This window comes from Zootoca vivipara, chromosome 8, assembly GCF_963506605.1.
Source record: "Zootoca vivipara chromosome 8, rZooViv1.1, whole genome shotgun sequence".
In the NCBI taxonomy this organism is placed as follows: Eukaryota; Metazoa; Chordata; class Lepidosauria; order Squamata; family Lacertidae; genus Zootoca; species Zootoca vivipara.
The window spans coordinates 22,539,262-22,554,183 of record NC_083283.1 but is presented as its reverse complement, the minus strand read 5'-3'; the positions used below and the strand labels follow the sequence as shown (position 1 = coordinate 22,554,183).

At 40.5% G+C, this 14,922-nt stretch overlaps 1 protein-coding gene across 4 annotated transcripts in view; it reads left to right on the top strand.

Annotated features, from left to right (window-relative positions):
• VPS13B (vacuolar protein sorting 13 homolog B) overlaps positions 1–14,922 on the top strand; it is a 358,159-nt gene that overhangs the window by 283,323 nt on the left and 59,914 nt on the right. For all 4 annotated transcript variants that reach the window (XM_035126123.2, XM_035126121.2, XM_035126124.2 and 1 more), the window contains exons 40-42: positions 7,265–7,461; positions 12,158–12,339; positions 14,359–14,708. In XM_035126123.2, coding sequence (XP_034982014.2) covers positions 7,265–7,461; positions 12,158–12,339; positions 14,359–14,708 — 729 coding nt within the window. The remainder of the gene's footprint in view (positions 1–7,264; positions 7,462–12,157; positions 12,340–14,358; positions 14,709–14,922) is intronic.

The following is a 14,922-nucleotide window of genomic DNA, read 5'->3' as shown; positions in this document are numbered from 1 at the left end:
GGTTGAACAGATATTTTTTTGAATATGTAATCTCTTTCTCTTGGCATTTTAATTGGTAAATAAAATGACCACAGCTTCTTATAGGTAAATAAAATGAACACAGCTTTTTCGATCTTAAGTGTGCGATCCCATGGCCTTTGGGAGGGCATCTCAGGGACCATAGAATATATCAGGTCTCCCTCTTCAGCATCCAAGAAAGAGCTGTGGTATCACATTCCCTTCCCTACCACCTTAAAAACCTCCTAACACCCCAGCACAACTGCTGTCAGATCTCCAATGTCACTGGCTCCTGAAGGGGGTACTCTGGGAAGAGTGAGAATTCCTTGGATCCAAAACCTTCTCGGTCCCCCAATACCGCTCAGACAGTCATTTCCCTCCTATCATTCCCAGTGGGGGTGAGGGTGGTCAGAGTGACCTCCAAGCCCAACAGAGCTTAGGATATGGATGTTAAAGCTGCCTTCATTTCCCACCAACATTACCACCTTAGGACTGCAGCCTAAATTCTGTCTGCTGCAAGGTTCCCAATCTCTGATGTCCAAACATCAAGATGTTTTCTTAGATGAATTTGTGATTTTTCCATACATGGAGATGGAATGCAGGCAGTATTTGTATATCTGTGGGAGCTCTCAAGCTTGCAAGCAACTGCCGAATCGGAGTATCTGCCAATGATAATTAGAGCTATGTGCTTGGAGCCCCTGTGGCTATATCTTGAATGCTATCATTTTAGCCTCAAAGTGCTAAAATTATAATTTAGCAGCCCTGTTATTGCTGAGTGCAATCCCAGAACCACTAGTTAAAGGATCTCTGGTAGCAGGGCTGGGAAAGAGGAAACTCTTGCCTGATACGCTGGAGAACTGATGCCTGTCAGAGTACTAGGCTAGATGGAGCAACGGACTGATTTGCTATAGAGCTAGAACTAGAGATATAAAATATCCACACAGAGAGTCCACAAAGCACTACGGCTGTCTGACCTCAATCCATTATGTATCAATTTGTCTTTCTTAAAGTGCCTTTCTTATTTGTTTGCACAGCACGTGATGTTCTCTTCCTCAAAGTTAGTTGAGAGCTAAATAAACAAGCAAATGCCCAGCATGTTGAATCTCTACATTTCAAGGTGATATGTAGAGTACCTATGAAAGCAGTTCAGTATGAGATGTGCATCCATAGCTCTGTATGATACATAGCTCTGCTTCCATCAGTTGCAAAGCCAAGCAGTACATATTAAGAGCAGAATATTTGTACAACGCCTTTCTGTCCGTCTTTGCAGTCAAACTTTTAAGTCACCTCCAAGGGTATTTGTACAACAAAAGACAGGGGAGGCATTCCTCATATGAAATTGGTTTGAGTCTTATCAGCATATTATCAGATATATACCGTGTGTGTGTGTGTGTGTGTGTGTGTGTGTGTGCGCGCACATGCACATGCACATGTTTCATGCATGTTTCATGCATCTGTGTTTTCATGAAACCAATATTTTAAATATTTGTTTGTTTCCTTTTTAATGAGAATAAATCCAGTCTTTGTAGCACATTGCAGTCCACAGCACACCTGCATTTGCTCTAAAACCTAGTAGCTTGATGAATTGATAAGATAAGCTGGCCACATGCTTTCCCTAAAAATAAAGGAATGCCGCATATTTCTTCGTAAAGGTTAAAAAAGTATTTCTCAGGGCTCTTGAATTACCATATTCTGATACCAAGGGAAAATAAAACCTCAGCTTAGAGTCTTGTTTGTACTTAGAGGGCTTTCCGGACAGGAAGGCAATCTTGATGCAATGCAGCAAAGCCACAATACCAGTGGGGCATTACAGGTGAAAAGCGAGCAGCTGTACCCTGTACCACAATGTATTACAACTGTACAGTGGAATATTTCCTGCACAGAAATAGGGCTTGGTTAACTTTGTTTCCCAAGAGTATATCACATTAAAATGTTATAAAATCATGATTTCCTGCATTTGAATACTTGTGGTTTCTCAACTGGTTCCAATATTACAAAGGGGGTTTTATGGCTTCTATTAGTTGAAGATGTATAGAAGCCTCTTTCTAAAGTCATCTAAAAGGCGGGGAGATAATGTAAAAAGAGAACTATATTTTTTTCCCATGCAAACATGACTTCTCTGGCATTTCAGCTATATAGCTGAGTGTCTATGGTTTGTTTTATAGAACATAATATATACTCAAGTGCAGTGGAATGCGTATAGAGTATATACTAGCTGCTTGGTGCATGTAATGGTCATGACTTGGAAGCAAAATGCAGGTGGTGGTTGTTGTTTTATTTTAATTTTTAACGTTAGAGGAGAACATTTTTAACATTAGTTTTATTCAAGGCAGTGGTCCTGTTCTTGATTATATGTGAACAACTCCAACTGAAGTCAATGGATATAGATGCTGATGATTAATATCCTTCAAATGACTGCCTTTAACTTGCAGCATAGCGGCAACTTGAATACCAAACAACCACTCTTTAATAAAACCCAGGAGCATAGAAAGATAGGAAGTTGCCTTAAAAAGTCGGGCTATTTGTCCACCTATCCATTATTGTCTGCTCTGATTGATACCTGCTCTCCAGGGTCTATCTTAGTCAGGCATCCCCAAACTTTGGCCCTCCAGATGTTTTGGACTACAATCCCCATCATCCCTGACCACTGGTCCTGTTAGCTAAGGATCATGGGAGTTGTAGGCCAAAACATCTGGAGGGCCGCAGTTTGGGGATGCCTGATCTTAGTCCATCTTCAAATTTATTTATTTTATTTATTTACATCCTGCCAACCTCCCAAGTTGGAGCTCAAGATGGCTCCCAACTTATTAAAAACATCCTTACAAAATGCAAAGTAACAAAAACAAGTTAGAAACAATAATTAAGAATAATTTTCTTTGGGGGGGGGCAAACCCCTAAATTCAGCTGTCAGTCCAAGAGGCATGATGGGGGAAGTGAAGCCAGCCAGAAGCTGTAGGCCAGAGCTTTCCTTTGCAGTGCAGGTGACAACTGGGAATATACTTTGGCTGATGATATCCAAAGCTGTGAAATGATCCAGCAAAATAAAAAGGGTCTCAGACCTCCTATTCTCCTAACCTCCATCAGGATGACCAGAGCTGTTTTGGTGCCAAACTCAGGCACTGAGGGCTCATCCACACAAAAGGTGGCCCATTTATCATTCCAGGGAGCTACATACAGTTAGGACTCTCAGGCCACCCAGTTTACTTAGACATTAGCAGTCACTGTCCCCTCATGAAGAGCATGTAAGCTTCAGTAGCAGCTGCTTGGCCCACCTTTGTAGTAGGAGCCCAAGTCATTGTTGTCATTGCCCTGCCCTGCCTTTGACTGCTTCTGCTCAGCTTCATTCATAAACTTTGGTCCCATGCAACACATGGAGAACTGAGGTGTGCAAAATCCAGAGAGCTGCTCTGTTCTGGCTGTGTGTGTGTGTGTGTGTGTTAATGGCACTTTGCCAGTGTACTTTCCTTGCTTTTATTGTGGAAATGGTAGGAGCAACATCCCAGGAGGTGAGCATTATTTGAAATGTAGGTAGAGTATTAATCATTTTGAGGACAAAAGGAATACAATTTTATTTTTCTTATGGGACACTTTCTAGTGCAACTAATATCCTCACTTCCCTCGCCCATGAGTCATTTTGTGGGATATACTTGATATCCAAGTTTCAAACTATTATTTTTGGCAGCTGCTACTGCACAAAGCAGTCATCTTCCTTTATATTTACCAAGCCGGGCCATTACTAATAACCCCCATCCACCCACAAAGACAAATAATGTGATATGCTTAGAAATGTAGAGTTTAAATCAGTTTAAATTGCCAAATCCAGTTTCCAAAGCTCTGAGCCACTGTAAACCACATGCATTTCAGTGGGACTTTCCTCCTTGCTAGGCCTAGTGGGTGTCAGGCTATAAATCATTCTTAAATATTTCACACTGCAAAGTTTGATATTCTTCCGACTCCCAGAATCTAACTAGCATTCCTAAAGGGGATCACTAAAATATGAATGTGCAGTTTTTATTTTACAGCATATTACATTTTCACTGTATCTTGTATATTTGTAAACATATGAGGGCTTTAATGTTTCACACTAATTAAAATGAAAGATTATGTGAAAATAAATCTTTGCTTTGCTTTTTTAATAGCTGTGTGTTTGGGTTGGTGGTTTTTTTAAAGGCCTTCTTCTAGTTAACCTTCCATAAATACATTAGAAGCGCTCTTCTGGAACAGACCAAAGTCCCATCTAGTTCAGGATTCTGTTGTCAGCAGGGGTGCCAGATCCAGAAGACCAAGCCCTTTTGCACCCCCCTATATTTTCAGAGTTGGGGCTGACACCCCCTTCATCCCAAAAGTGCAGAGGCAAATAACAGAGCCAACCACGTTACAGCCGTGGAGGGGAATGAGGGTCGAAGCAGCAGCCTCCAGCTAGTGGCAACATTAGGATGAGGAGCCACCAGCCATTGAAGCTATGCAGATGCAGCGTTTGGCTCCAACCCAGCTCCTCCCAACGTCCTGACATCATGCGTGTGACATCGGGCCCCCAATCGCCCTTTGGTTTTCACAGTGGCTAACTAGATGCTTATGGGAAGCCCAGTAGCAGTCTGCCCAATTGTTATTTGACTGATTCCTCGTGTGTGTAATCACATGTGTGTAATCACCTTGAGAGAGGAAGGTTGTGTTCTAGGTAATGCCACTGCCTAAAAAGAACTTCGGGAAAAGGACAATAGGGATTTTGAAAAGGAGTGGGAACCTTTTATATTATATTTGCAGAAACAAGGAAGGAATATTGACCTGATGGTAGGATTTAAATAAACATTCGCAACCTTATGGATAGAGAAAAAATAATGCAATAAAAGGAAAGATATGATGTTTGTGAAAATAGCAGAATATAATAATGAGGATAATAAATCAGAAATGGAAGTTGAGGGAAGTCCAAAGGGGGGGGGGGAGATGTTATGTAAATTGTATGTTATAAGTATATTTGTAATGAGAAAAAAGAAAATCTATAAAAAATTTTTAAAAAGAACAGTTATATAACTTACTGCTCTATCAAACTAGGGGAATATGCACATGGGAAGAAGAGGAGCAGACCAGGAGGGGGAATGTAGTCAAGATCCCACCCCAACAAACATGATATGCACTACAGTGGTACCTCAGTTTATGAACACAATTGGTTCCGGAAGTGTGTTCATAAACTGAAGCGTTCATAAACTGAAGCGAACTTTCCCATTGAAAGTAATGGAAAGTGGATTAATCCGGGTCCGCGGAGTACTCAACCTGAAGCGTACTTAACCCGAAGCATGGGTGTAATTGGTTCCGGAAGTCTGTTCATAAACTGAAGTGAACTTTCCCATTGAAAGTAATGGAAAGTGAATTAATCCGTTCCAGATGGGTCCTCGGCATTCGTAAACAGAAAATTCGTAAACCGAGGTGTTCATAAACCGAGGTTCCACTGTATTCCCAACATTTTAAAGTTATGTTTTATTATGACTTTTTGTATTGGATCCGATAATTATAAAGTGTGCGTTCTTTGTTGTATATTTTGTTGCTGGCAACCGCCTTTTGTATAGTAATATAGAAAGGTGGTATACAAATTAAAAATGAAATGAAAGTGAAACTAGTCCTATACCAGCTCTGGCCACTGTGTGGGGATTTTAAGTGTACTTCAAGTGTACTGCAGGACACTTGTATTCATGTATATATTTGTATAGAAACCTAATGCTTGCCTCAGCCTGTTATGTTAGCATATGTGACCAGTAATTTCTTCTGGAAAATCTGCAGAGCATAGTGGTAATTCAGAACAGTGTGCTGTAGTGATTTGAGTACTATATATTGTTACAAAAGTTGGGTGCTACTCCCACTCTCTTCTAAGCCGTAGCATGATTGCAGAGGGTTGCAGGCACTTATGCAGGGTCTGTGTTCCTTTGGAGAATTGAGACCATGTGGAGACTGTCATAGCTTTAAGAAATATGGTTTATTCGCCTATTTACACCTTCACTCTACATGGAGGGAGTCCAAATCTTACAGCATGGTCATCTCAAGCAGGGCTTGTTCCCCAAAGCGATGCAGCACTGGAGTCAAAGGCATCTCTCCTAGCCAGCCTTCAGCCAACCTGCCCAAGATGGATACCAGTCTTTTTTTCTCTCCCTTCTTCTTCCCAGCACACCTTGCTCTAAAGACTCTCTTTCCCTAATACCTCAAACACACATCGCATCACCATGCAACTTCTGTTCCCCAGGCCCAAGAATTCCTCTCAGATGGGCCATCAGCACCTTTTGCCATGTTAATGCCTCTATCCCTGGTGAGGCCCTGGCTTGGTAGGAAGCTTAGTCTGTACTTTTTCACTGGCCTCCAATCTTCCAGTCAAGTAACCAAAATTCTACAATTTATTAATTTATGGTGTTTAGGGGGAGATCCCCCACAAATCTATAACAATATTGGATCACTTGGTGAAATATTTGGTGGGTGATATTTGCCCTCTCCATAGGATTGAATATGTAGAGCTTAACAGGACTGTGTTTTGCCGCTTTCCTTGCTTAATAGCAATTTGAAATTGGTGGAGTTCTGGAGTTTAGTGTTGTCGATATGTTCTACTTTTCATAATCTGAATTGGTAGTAGCTGTGACATTTCTAAACTGGTGCTTAGATACAGTAGGGGGCTGTACAGCAGTTAACAAGCTGATACTGTATCTAGATAAGAACAAACTTTTGATGGTTGGTTTCCACTGTGGCTTAAGAGAGGTGGAATATCCTTTCTTGGATGGATCACACCCTTTCTGAAAAGGGCCCAAGTGGATAATTAGCTGCTTACTGTAATAAGTTCTGATCACTAACATATGTACATTGGGAAATAATACTTTCTGTCTCCAACTGTATTTATACTATACAGAAAATTTAAGTCACTTAATCAATGTCTTAAGAAAATATATTCTTGATGCATGGTGGAATTCACAATTCAGTTGTGTTTTAGAGTGTTTAATATCTGTTCATAATGTATTTTTGTGTGATCCTGGGGTGTTTGTACAAATTGTCTGGTAGTAACCGGAGATGTATCCTAACCCCGTTGAATTGAATAAAAACCTATATCAATGCCAGCTATATTAACATGAAACTTATAAAAAAAATCTGTTAAGGATATGACTGAAGAGATGGCAGCAAAGAAAATATCTTGGCTATTTAACATTAAAATAAACCAGTAGTATAGCTACAAATGCATGTTTTTATATTTGTCAAGAAATGTCAAGCAACTAAGATTTGTTTGCTAACTTTACAGATTCCCTGCAGTTTGGAATACTGGGATGAGCTCCAGAAGTCATTTGTTGCTTTCAGAGAATTCAGCCTATCAGAAAGCAAAGTTTGTGAGCTGCCACTGCCTAATATCAACTTAATGGTTGACCAAAAAGAGCTTGTAGCTGCAGATCTTTGGAGGATTGTCCTGAACAGCAGCCAGAATTCAGGGGATGACCAAAGGTAATCAAAACTGCAGTTGTTTAATGGAAATGCATAACTTATGGTATCAGGTCACAGAAGTAGGTCACCAAAGCAAAGAATGCCATTGACTCTTCCCACAATATATTAGTTGTGGCAAGAAGGTTTGCTATCCTGACAGTCGACTAATACACCAAACACTTCAGTATGCCGGTTTGCAAGACTAGAAGAATGCTAAAATCTGTGTGGTCAAAACGCGTAACTGGGCAAAGTTATTCCAAAATACCAATTTAGACATAGAATTGTAGAGTTGGAAGCAACCCTTAGGATCATCTAGTCCAAACCCCTGCAATGCAGGAATATGCAAGTGTCCCAAACAGAGACTGAACCTCACAACAGAGCAGCCACACAGAAAACACCCCTGATAAATACCTGTCCAACCTAATTACTGTGTTTCTGGTACTTATTTGTTTGCTTGCTTGTTATATTTTAATCTTGTTTTTTTCCAGTGACTTCAGGGTTCTCCCCCCCCCTCCTGTTTTTATCCCCCAAACAATTTGGTTAGTCTGAAAGCACAGGGTCATCCTACGTGCCCTAAGGAGGATTTAAACCCAGGTCTCCCCACGCTTGTCTGACATTTTAACCACTACAGCGCATTGGATCTTAGAATGGACACAGAAACACAGAAGTTTTCAGTATTTTTTATTAATTTCTCCAACTGAAGTGTCATGAATACATATATTTACCTTTAAAGTCCTAAATGTATCGGGCACAGAATACATTAGGGGCTGCCACCTCCTGTACCAGCCTACCTGTGTCCTTTTCTGCATCCTGACTATGGCAACAAAGGTCTTTTCAGTGGTTGCACTGAAATCATATTATTCTTTGCTCCACAAGGCTTGATTGGTCCCCTCTTATGCTGTTGTTTTGTGAAATGGTGAACACTTTTTAATTCCAGCATACCCTTGTTTTAGGTAAAGGTAAAGGGACCCCTGACCATTAGGTCCAGTCGTGACCGACTCTGGGGTTGCAGTGCTCATCTCGCGTTATTGGCCGAGGGAGCCAACGTACAGCTTCCAGGTCATGTAGCCAGCATGACAAAGCTGCTTTCGGCGAACCAGAGCAGCACACCCTTGTTTTACTACCGTAGTAGATAATTTCCTGTTCTATGTCTTTGTTTTATTTGCTGAATCTCTCTCTGTGTAGGTGTGTCATATTTTTACTTCTATAAAATATTGTATTTTCTAATTGTTTCTAAGTGTAAGCCTTCTTGAATGGTGTGTGGAAGGGGAATATAAATATACATACATATCTATATAGCTATCCATCCACCCACACATTCTCATACACAACAATAACAAAGCAGCTGAATTAGGAGAGTGGAGTTTGCATATTTTTTGTCTCTCTGTGTGTGTGAATAATTCAGGGAAGAAAACGGATAACAAATCAATAAAAAGTATTAAACATCTGGTTTCCATTGATCATACTAGGTTGAAATGATTTCTTGATGTTAATTGTGAAGGAATGCATTTTCATCACTGAGAAGTTAAGTGTTTCAGACAAGGTTAATTCCTCTGAATGTGGGACCTTCGCAAAATTACCTTCGTGGTCAGCTTAGTACCACAGAAATGTGAACTCTGTGAGAATTGAGCAAAAAGCTTGTGGAATTCAGTAGTGCCCCCCCCAACCCCTTGCCCTTATCAAAGCAGTTAGAATAGCTGTCACAATTCTTGTTATATGTTCATTTGGGATTTATCACTGTGCCTGAGATTTCATTAAAAAGTGTTATCTGAAAGGGGTTTTGACGATGATAGCCCTGCTATAATTTCTTATTTCTATGTGGGATATTATGATGTGGGAAATATTCATTGTTCCCTAAATTGTAAAATAAAAGTAGAAGTGCTTACTTCCATTGACAAAAGAATAATATGACTCAGAAGGTACCTTCAAGGCATTAGGAGATGGTGCTGGGTAAGTATAGGGCTCTGAAGCGTGACTATAATTTTAGTCCCTAAACAGCAATAACGGTGTTTGTAATGTAAGAAAGCTAGTGTGATTTAACCAGCAAGAAGACAGGCTAATAAATAGTAAGGGAGGGGGGCAGCGAGGGGACCAAGGGTAGCCTCTGCATGAGGGGGAGGGGGGATTTCGTTGTAGCTTTCGGGAGAGGGATTTCAAGTTAGAATCATAGATTGTTGACTTGCTTAGAACTACAAAAAGAGAGATGCAGGTGGTTTTCCTAACTTAAAATTGGAAAGAGGAAATGCAGCATATCAATTTATCAGGTTAGCTGTATTATACTTGCAGGCCTAGGAATTGGGAAGCCAGTTACAGGTATCCTTTTATGCCTTCTCAAAGTGTCAAAAAAATCCTCTTGCCTCTCCATATATACTTTGATATATTTTGAAGTTCCCCAGTACTGTAGTCCTCCATATGTTATTGAACTGCAACTTCAGTCTTCACTGAGCATTGGCCATGTTAATGAGAGTTGAATTGTAACAGCATCTGGAGAGCCGCAGACTCCCCATCCCTGACCTAGCGCAAGTAAAAACTAAATATGGATGCCCTAAGACAAAGATAATTAGATACTGGGTCTACTGTTTAGACGCCACCCCTGCTGGTAAGGTAAAAGTAAAGGGATCCCTGACCATTAGGTCCAGTCGTGACCGACTCTGGGGTTGCGCGCTCATCTCGCATTATTGGCTGAGGGAGCCGGCATACAGCTTCCAGGTCATGTGGCAAGCATGACAAAGCCGCTTCTGGCAAACCAGAGCAGCACATGGAAACGCTGTTTACCTTCCCGCTGTAGCGGTTCCTATTTATCTACTTGCATTTTGACGTGCTTTCGAACTGCTAGGTTGGCAGGAGCTGGGACCAAGCAACGGGAGCTCACCCCATCACAGGGATTCGAACCGCCGACCTTCTGATCAGCAAGCCCTAGACTCAGTGGTTTAACCACAGCGCCACCTGGGTCCCTTTTACCCCTGCTGGTAGTCAACCGCTAATGCTATTCCTCTGGGTTTTCTTTCTACTGTCAAAAGTAAACTGGCTCCAAGTGGAGCTGAGCTACTGGGCTTTGCAGTGTGAAAGTTCATCCTCTCCTACTCTCTGCAGTTGAAAGGAAAGGGTTGGTTAAGGTAGCATTCACACAATTTAAAGCATTTGTTTACTTTTTTCATAGTCATGGCACCCTCCAAAGAACCCACAAAACCCAAATTTGTGGGTAGTATGAGTGCTTTAAGTTTATGGTGTCAATGTGACCCAGGGTTTACCAGACTTCTTTTCATTTTGCCCCCAAAGCCAAAAGGTTTCTGAGATGCTACATAGCGTATCAATAACTCTACCTCTGTCTGTCCTTATGCCTAAATGCCCTTGTATGACATTGCTCTTCTTTATTGGATATTGTAATGGTGTTTCAGTTGTGCACATCCTCGGCAGTCCTAAGGCACTGTGGTCTAAAACACTGAGCCTCTTGGGCTTGCCGATCGGAAGGTCAGTGGTTCTAATCCACGCAACGGGGTGAGCTTCCGTTGCTCTGTCCCAGTTTCTGCCAACCTAGCAGTCTGAAAGCACACCAGTGCAAGTAGATAAATAGGTAGTGCTGTGGGGGGGGGGAGGTAAACAGCATTTTCATGCGCTCTAACACTCATCACGGTGTCCCTTTGTGCCAGAAATGCACATGTTGGCCACATGACCCGGAAAGCTGTCTGTGGACAAACGCCAGCTCCCTTGGTCTGAAGCAAGATGAGCGCCGCACCCCATAGTCACCTTTGACTGGACCTAACTGTCCAGGAGTTCCTTTACCTTTACATTATCCATGCTTTTATTAAGTCACAAATTTAAATCTCCAAACAAAAGAAACAGGGATGATTGCTACCAATTAGAATGAATTAGTGTGTGTGTGTGTGTGTGTGTGTGTGTGTGTGTGTGTGTGTGTCACACCATAATGTTAACCTATATAACAATATAACAGATGGTGTTGTTGAACTCCAGCTCCCATCAGCCTCAACCAACATTGCTAATCGTGAGCAATGATAGGATTTGTAGTCCAAAAACATCTGGAGAGCCACAGGTTAGCTACCCCTGCTATATAACATTTACAGTGGAATCCTATACCTGACTACTTAGAAATAAGCCCCATTGAGGGGATTTGTGGATGTTTGAAAATGATTGCTGAATAATTTTTGGAAGCATTTCATGGCACTGCAAATGGTTACTGAGAGGCAATGTAATGGGATAGTATGTTAATGGTAAAATTACAGCTTTAGATTTCTATCTTAAAATCTAGGTCTTTCCACATTTGGGGAAGTCATTTTTAGAGGACAATTTAAGTGCAAATAGGAAGGAGAGCAATATTGCTTGAGAAGTGTGCAGTGCGTTTGTACTTAAGTGATAGGCTCTGGTTACGTTTTTAAAACTCCTGTATTGTGGTGTTGAAATAAATGTTCAGACATTTATGAAAAAGTGTTTAATAATTGCTGAAAGGTTGTTTCCCTCACCCTTTTCTCCCCCAAGAGCACTTTCCTTGTTCAGATATGCTAGCATTTTAGAAAACTTTGCAAACTCTTCCCTAGAAATGATGCGTGCACCAGTTGTGTTGCCACAGTTATCCAAAATAATCACGGTCTGCTCAGTGTTTGTGCCACAAACACAGCATTACAAATTGTCAAATCCCATAATTTAGCACCAGGATATATTGAAAGAATACTCTTCGTGTTTTGTTTTGTTTTTGCCACAGCTCTGAAAGCGAATCGGGCTCACAAAGTGCTTGTGATCAGCTTGTAACTCCTACTGCCCTAGCAGCCTGTACCAGGGTGGACTCCTGTTTTACCCCCTGGTTTGTGCCTGCCCTTGGCGTTTCAATTCAGTTTGCTCATTTGGAACTTCACCTTTGCCACCATCTGGATCAGTTGGGCACAGGTTCGTATAGTACACTCAGAAGAAGAAAACTGTAACTGTTGTTTTTACATTTCCTCATCATCACCCCACCTGCTTTAGATTTGCAGTTTCTTGGTTCCTGGAACCATATGCTCAGATAACTTGCAACCATTTATCGGAAGCAAGAATGTGTAGGAAAGAGTGTTTGGGATCCAGTATCTGCAGAAGGTGCTGCAGCCTTTTCTAAGCCCTGGCTAATGGTCACAAGCGCCCCCTTCACTTTTCTTTGGGCCATCTGATAGAACAAATTCAGCCACTTGCCAGCATACTTGCCCTGATGCTGGAAGTTTTTACATCCTCCTTTATCAAAGAAATTATGAAGCGAACTCCAAGCATTGAAAGCTCATTTGTTACTCTAAAAAGAAGGGGAAGGGGAGTCCCATCTGTTTTTGTTCAGTAACTATGTGCTGCTGTGTTAATGTCAAATTTATTCCAAGAAATTTTGTTAGATTGTCTGATATCAAATAATGCTTTCCAGGAAAGATGAGCAAATAACTAAGCACACTTCAAAAATAGGGTTTCTTACTGAGGTTGTTGAGCCTTTAAAAAGAAAAACACAACCTAACAACTAAATATTGGAAAAACAAGTTTTGCTAACGTTAATATGTACAGTCTTGAATATAGTAGTGTATTCCTTCTTCCCCTGAATCTATGCACACACTTCCATATTTTTCACTTTTCAAATGATAAATAATAAAAAGGCAAAAGCTGATTGAACCAAATACAGTTCCTGGCAGTATATAAATTTTCCTTTTTCAGAAAGAACTTTCCTTAGGCAGCTACGGTATTATCGTATTCTCTGCTTGTTTATTCATAGTAGGACAATTAACTATCCAAAACTGTGGTTACTTCAGACTTGCTATAGGGCCGATAATTTCTAGGATGTTGACTTTCTGCAAGTTAAAATCCTATTGTTCTGGAATGATGACATCCATTTACTTAAAATAGCATCTACATTTTTAAAATACTGTATGATTTCATTTATACATAGGATAGTTCTGTTTCCTTTCTACTTTGCTAATTGTAGATATTTTAATCAGTTTTACTTTTCTGTTTCCCTTATGTGTTTACCAGATGTTGAGGCCATTCCTGTTAATAATTGCATTTTTTTCCCTTCAAAGTGCACATCAGCGCTATATCTAAACAGATAATCATATGAGTTTATCTGCATTCATCTCTCAATCCTAATTTGGTCTCCAGTTTTTAACTTTCCAACATCTTTCGTTGGCTCTGATCCGTAGTACATATTTCTACTACTATTGGGCTAATTCTTGATTAGCTCTATTGGTTGTGTAGGGGAATTATTTCTGCTGATTCTGTTTTTGTTGTCATCGTAATTGCAATGGTAGTCAGGGATAACTAGTGTTTCTACTTAGTGTGGGGCCTTAGTGTACCAAATTTTGCCCAACACAAAAAAAGACTTCATTGTATTACATTCATATCCCACCTTTTTCCATTGTGGAACTCAAAGGAGTTGTATGTGGGATTCCCAGGCTGTTTCCCATTCAAGCACTGGCCAGACTCAGATTTGGTTAGCTCCTGCAAGAATTCTATCATGTTCCTTTAGACCATGTTTCAAGCCTATGCTTAAATATGCACATACAGAGCAGAAACCACAAGCTTTTGAAAAAATAAATATGGCTCAGCTCAGACCCAATCCATTCAGGTAAATGTACATGTACATACTTAACTGTTTTGATTTAGAAGAAAGTAAATAAGATACAGTTCCTGACAGCACTGAGTCTTTGAATAACAAAAAAAATCTTTATTATTTGTCAGTATTTAAATTTACAGTTTCATTTTCATTTCCCGTGTGTTTATTCTGGTTTCAAATAAGACGGGATTTCCATATAATAGTGGCTACTTAACTGAGCTGAACAAATACATAGATTTTTTTTCTTGTAAAGTGTTCTGCATATATTGATCTACTGAACACACTCATTCCCAGTCTGCTTTTGTAACATTGTACTAATGATTTCCCCCCCCCCCTTTATTTCACAGTGCCACCAAAGTTCCTTCATCCATTTATCTCTGATAAAAATGTGCCATCCGAACTAGAATATTTGATCATTTCTTTCAAAGAACCACACATCTATCTAAGGCAATGGAGTGATGGCTCCATCTTCAAGGAGATCCAGTTTTCTACTAGGATTGACTGCAAACTGTTGGAATACAGAAATGTAACAATGCAAGCTGTTGTGAAGCCCTTTGGTGTCCTTGGACAGATTGCTATTTCTGGCAATTTAGCGGAAAAGATACTGGATGGAAATGTGATGGTGGATCCCATATTTATAAGCTTTGGGCAACATGCTATTCACTCCCTGCATAAAACCATCCAAGCTTGGGAACAGGTAAGGCCAACAGCTAAACATTAAATGAAAATGTTAATCTGGATACAGTACCCTTATTCTGGATTTCTAAAAATGGGGGTTACCAATAGGCTAGTAGGGTGAAGGGAGAGGGAAGATAGGGCACACTGTTACCTGCCCTTTTTGCAGAACCAGAAACTTGATTGAAAGTAAATGAAATTAATAGGCAAAGTGATAGCGTACAACATCATAAACA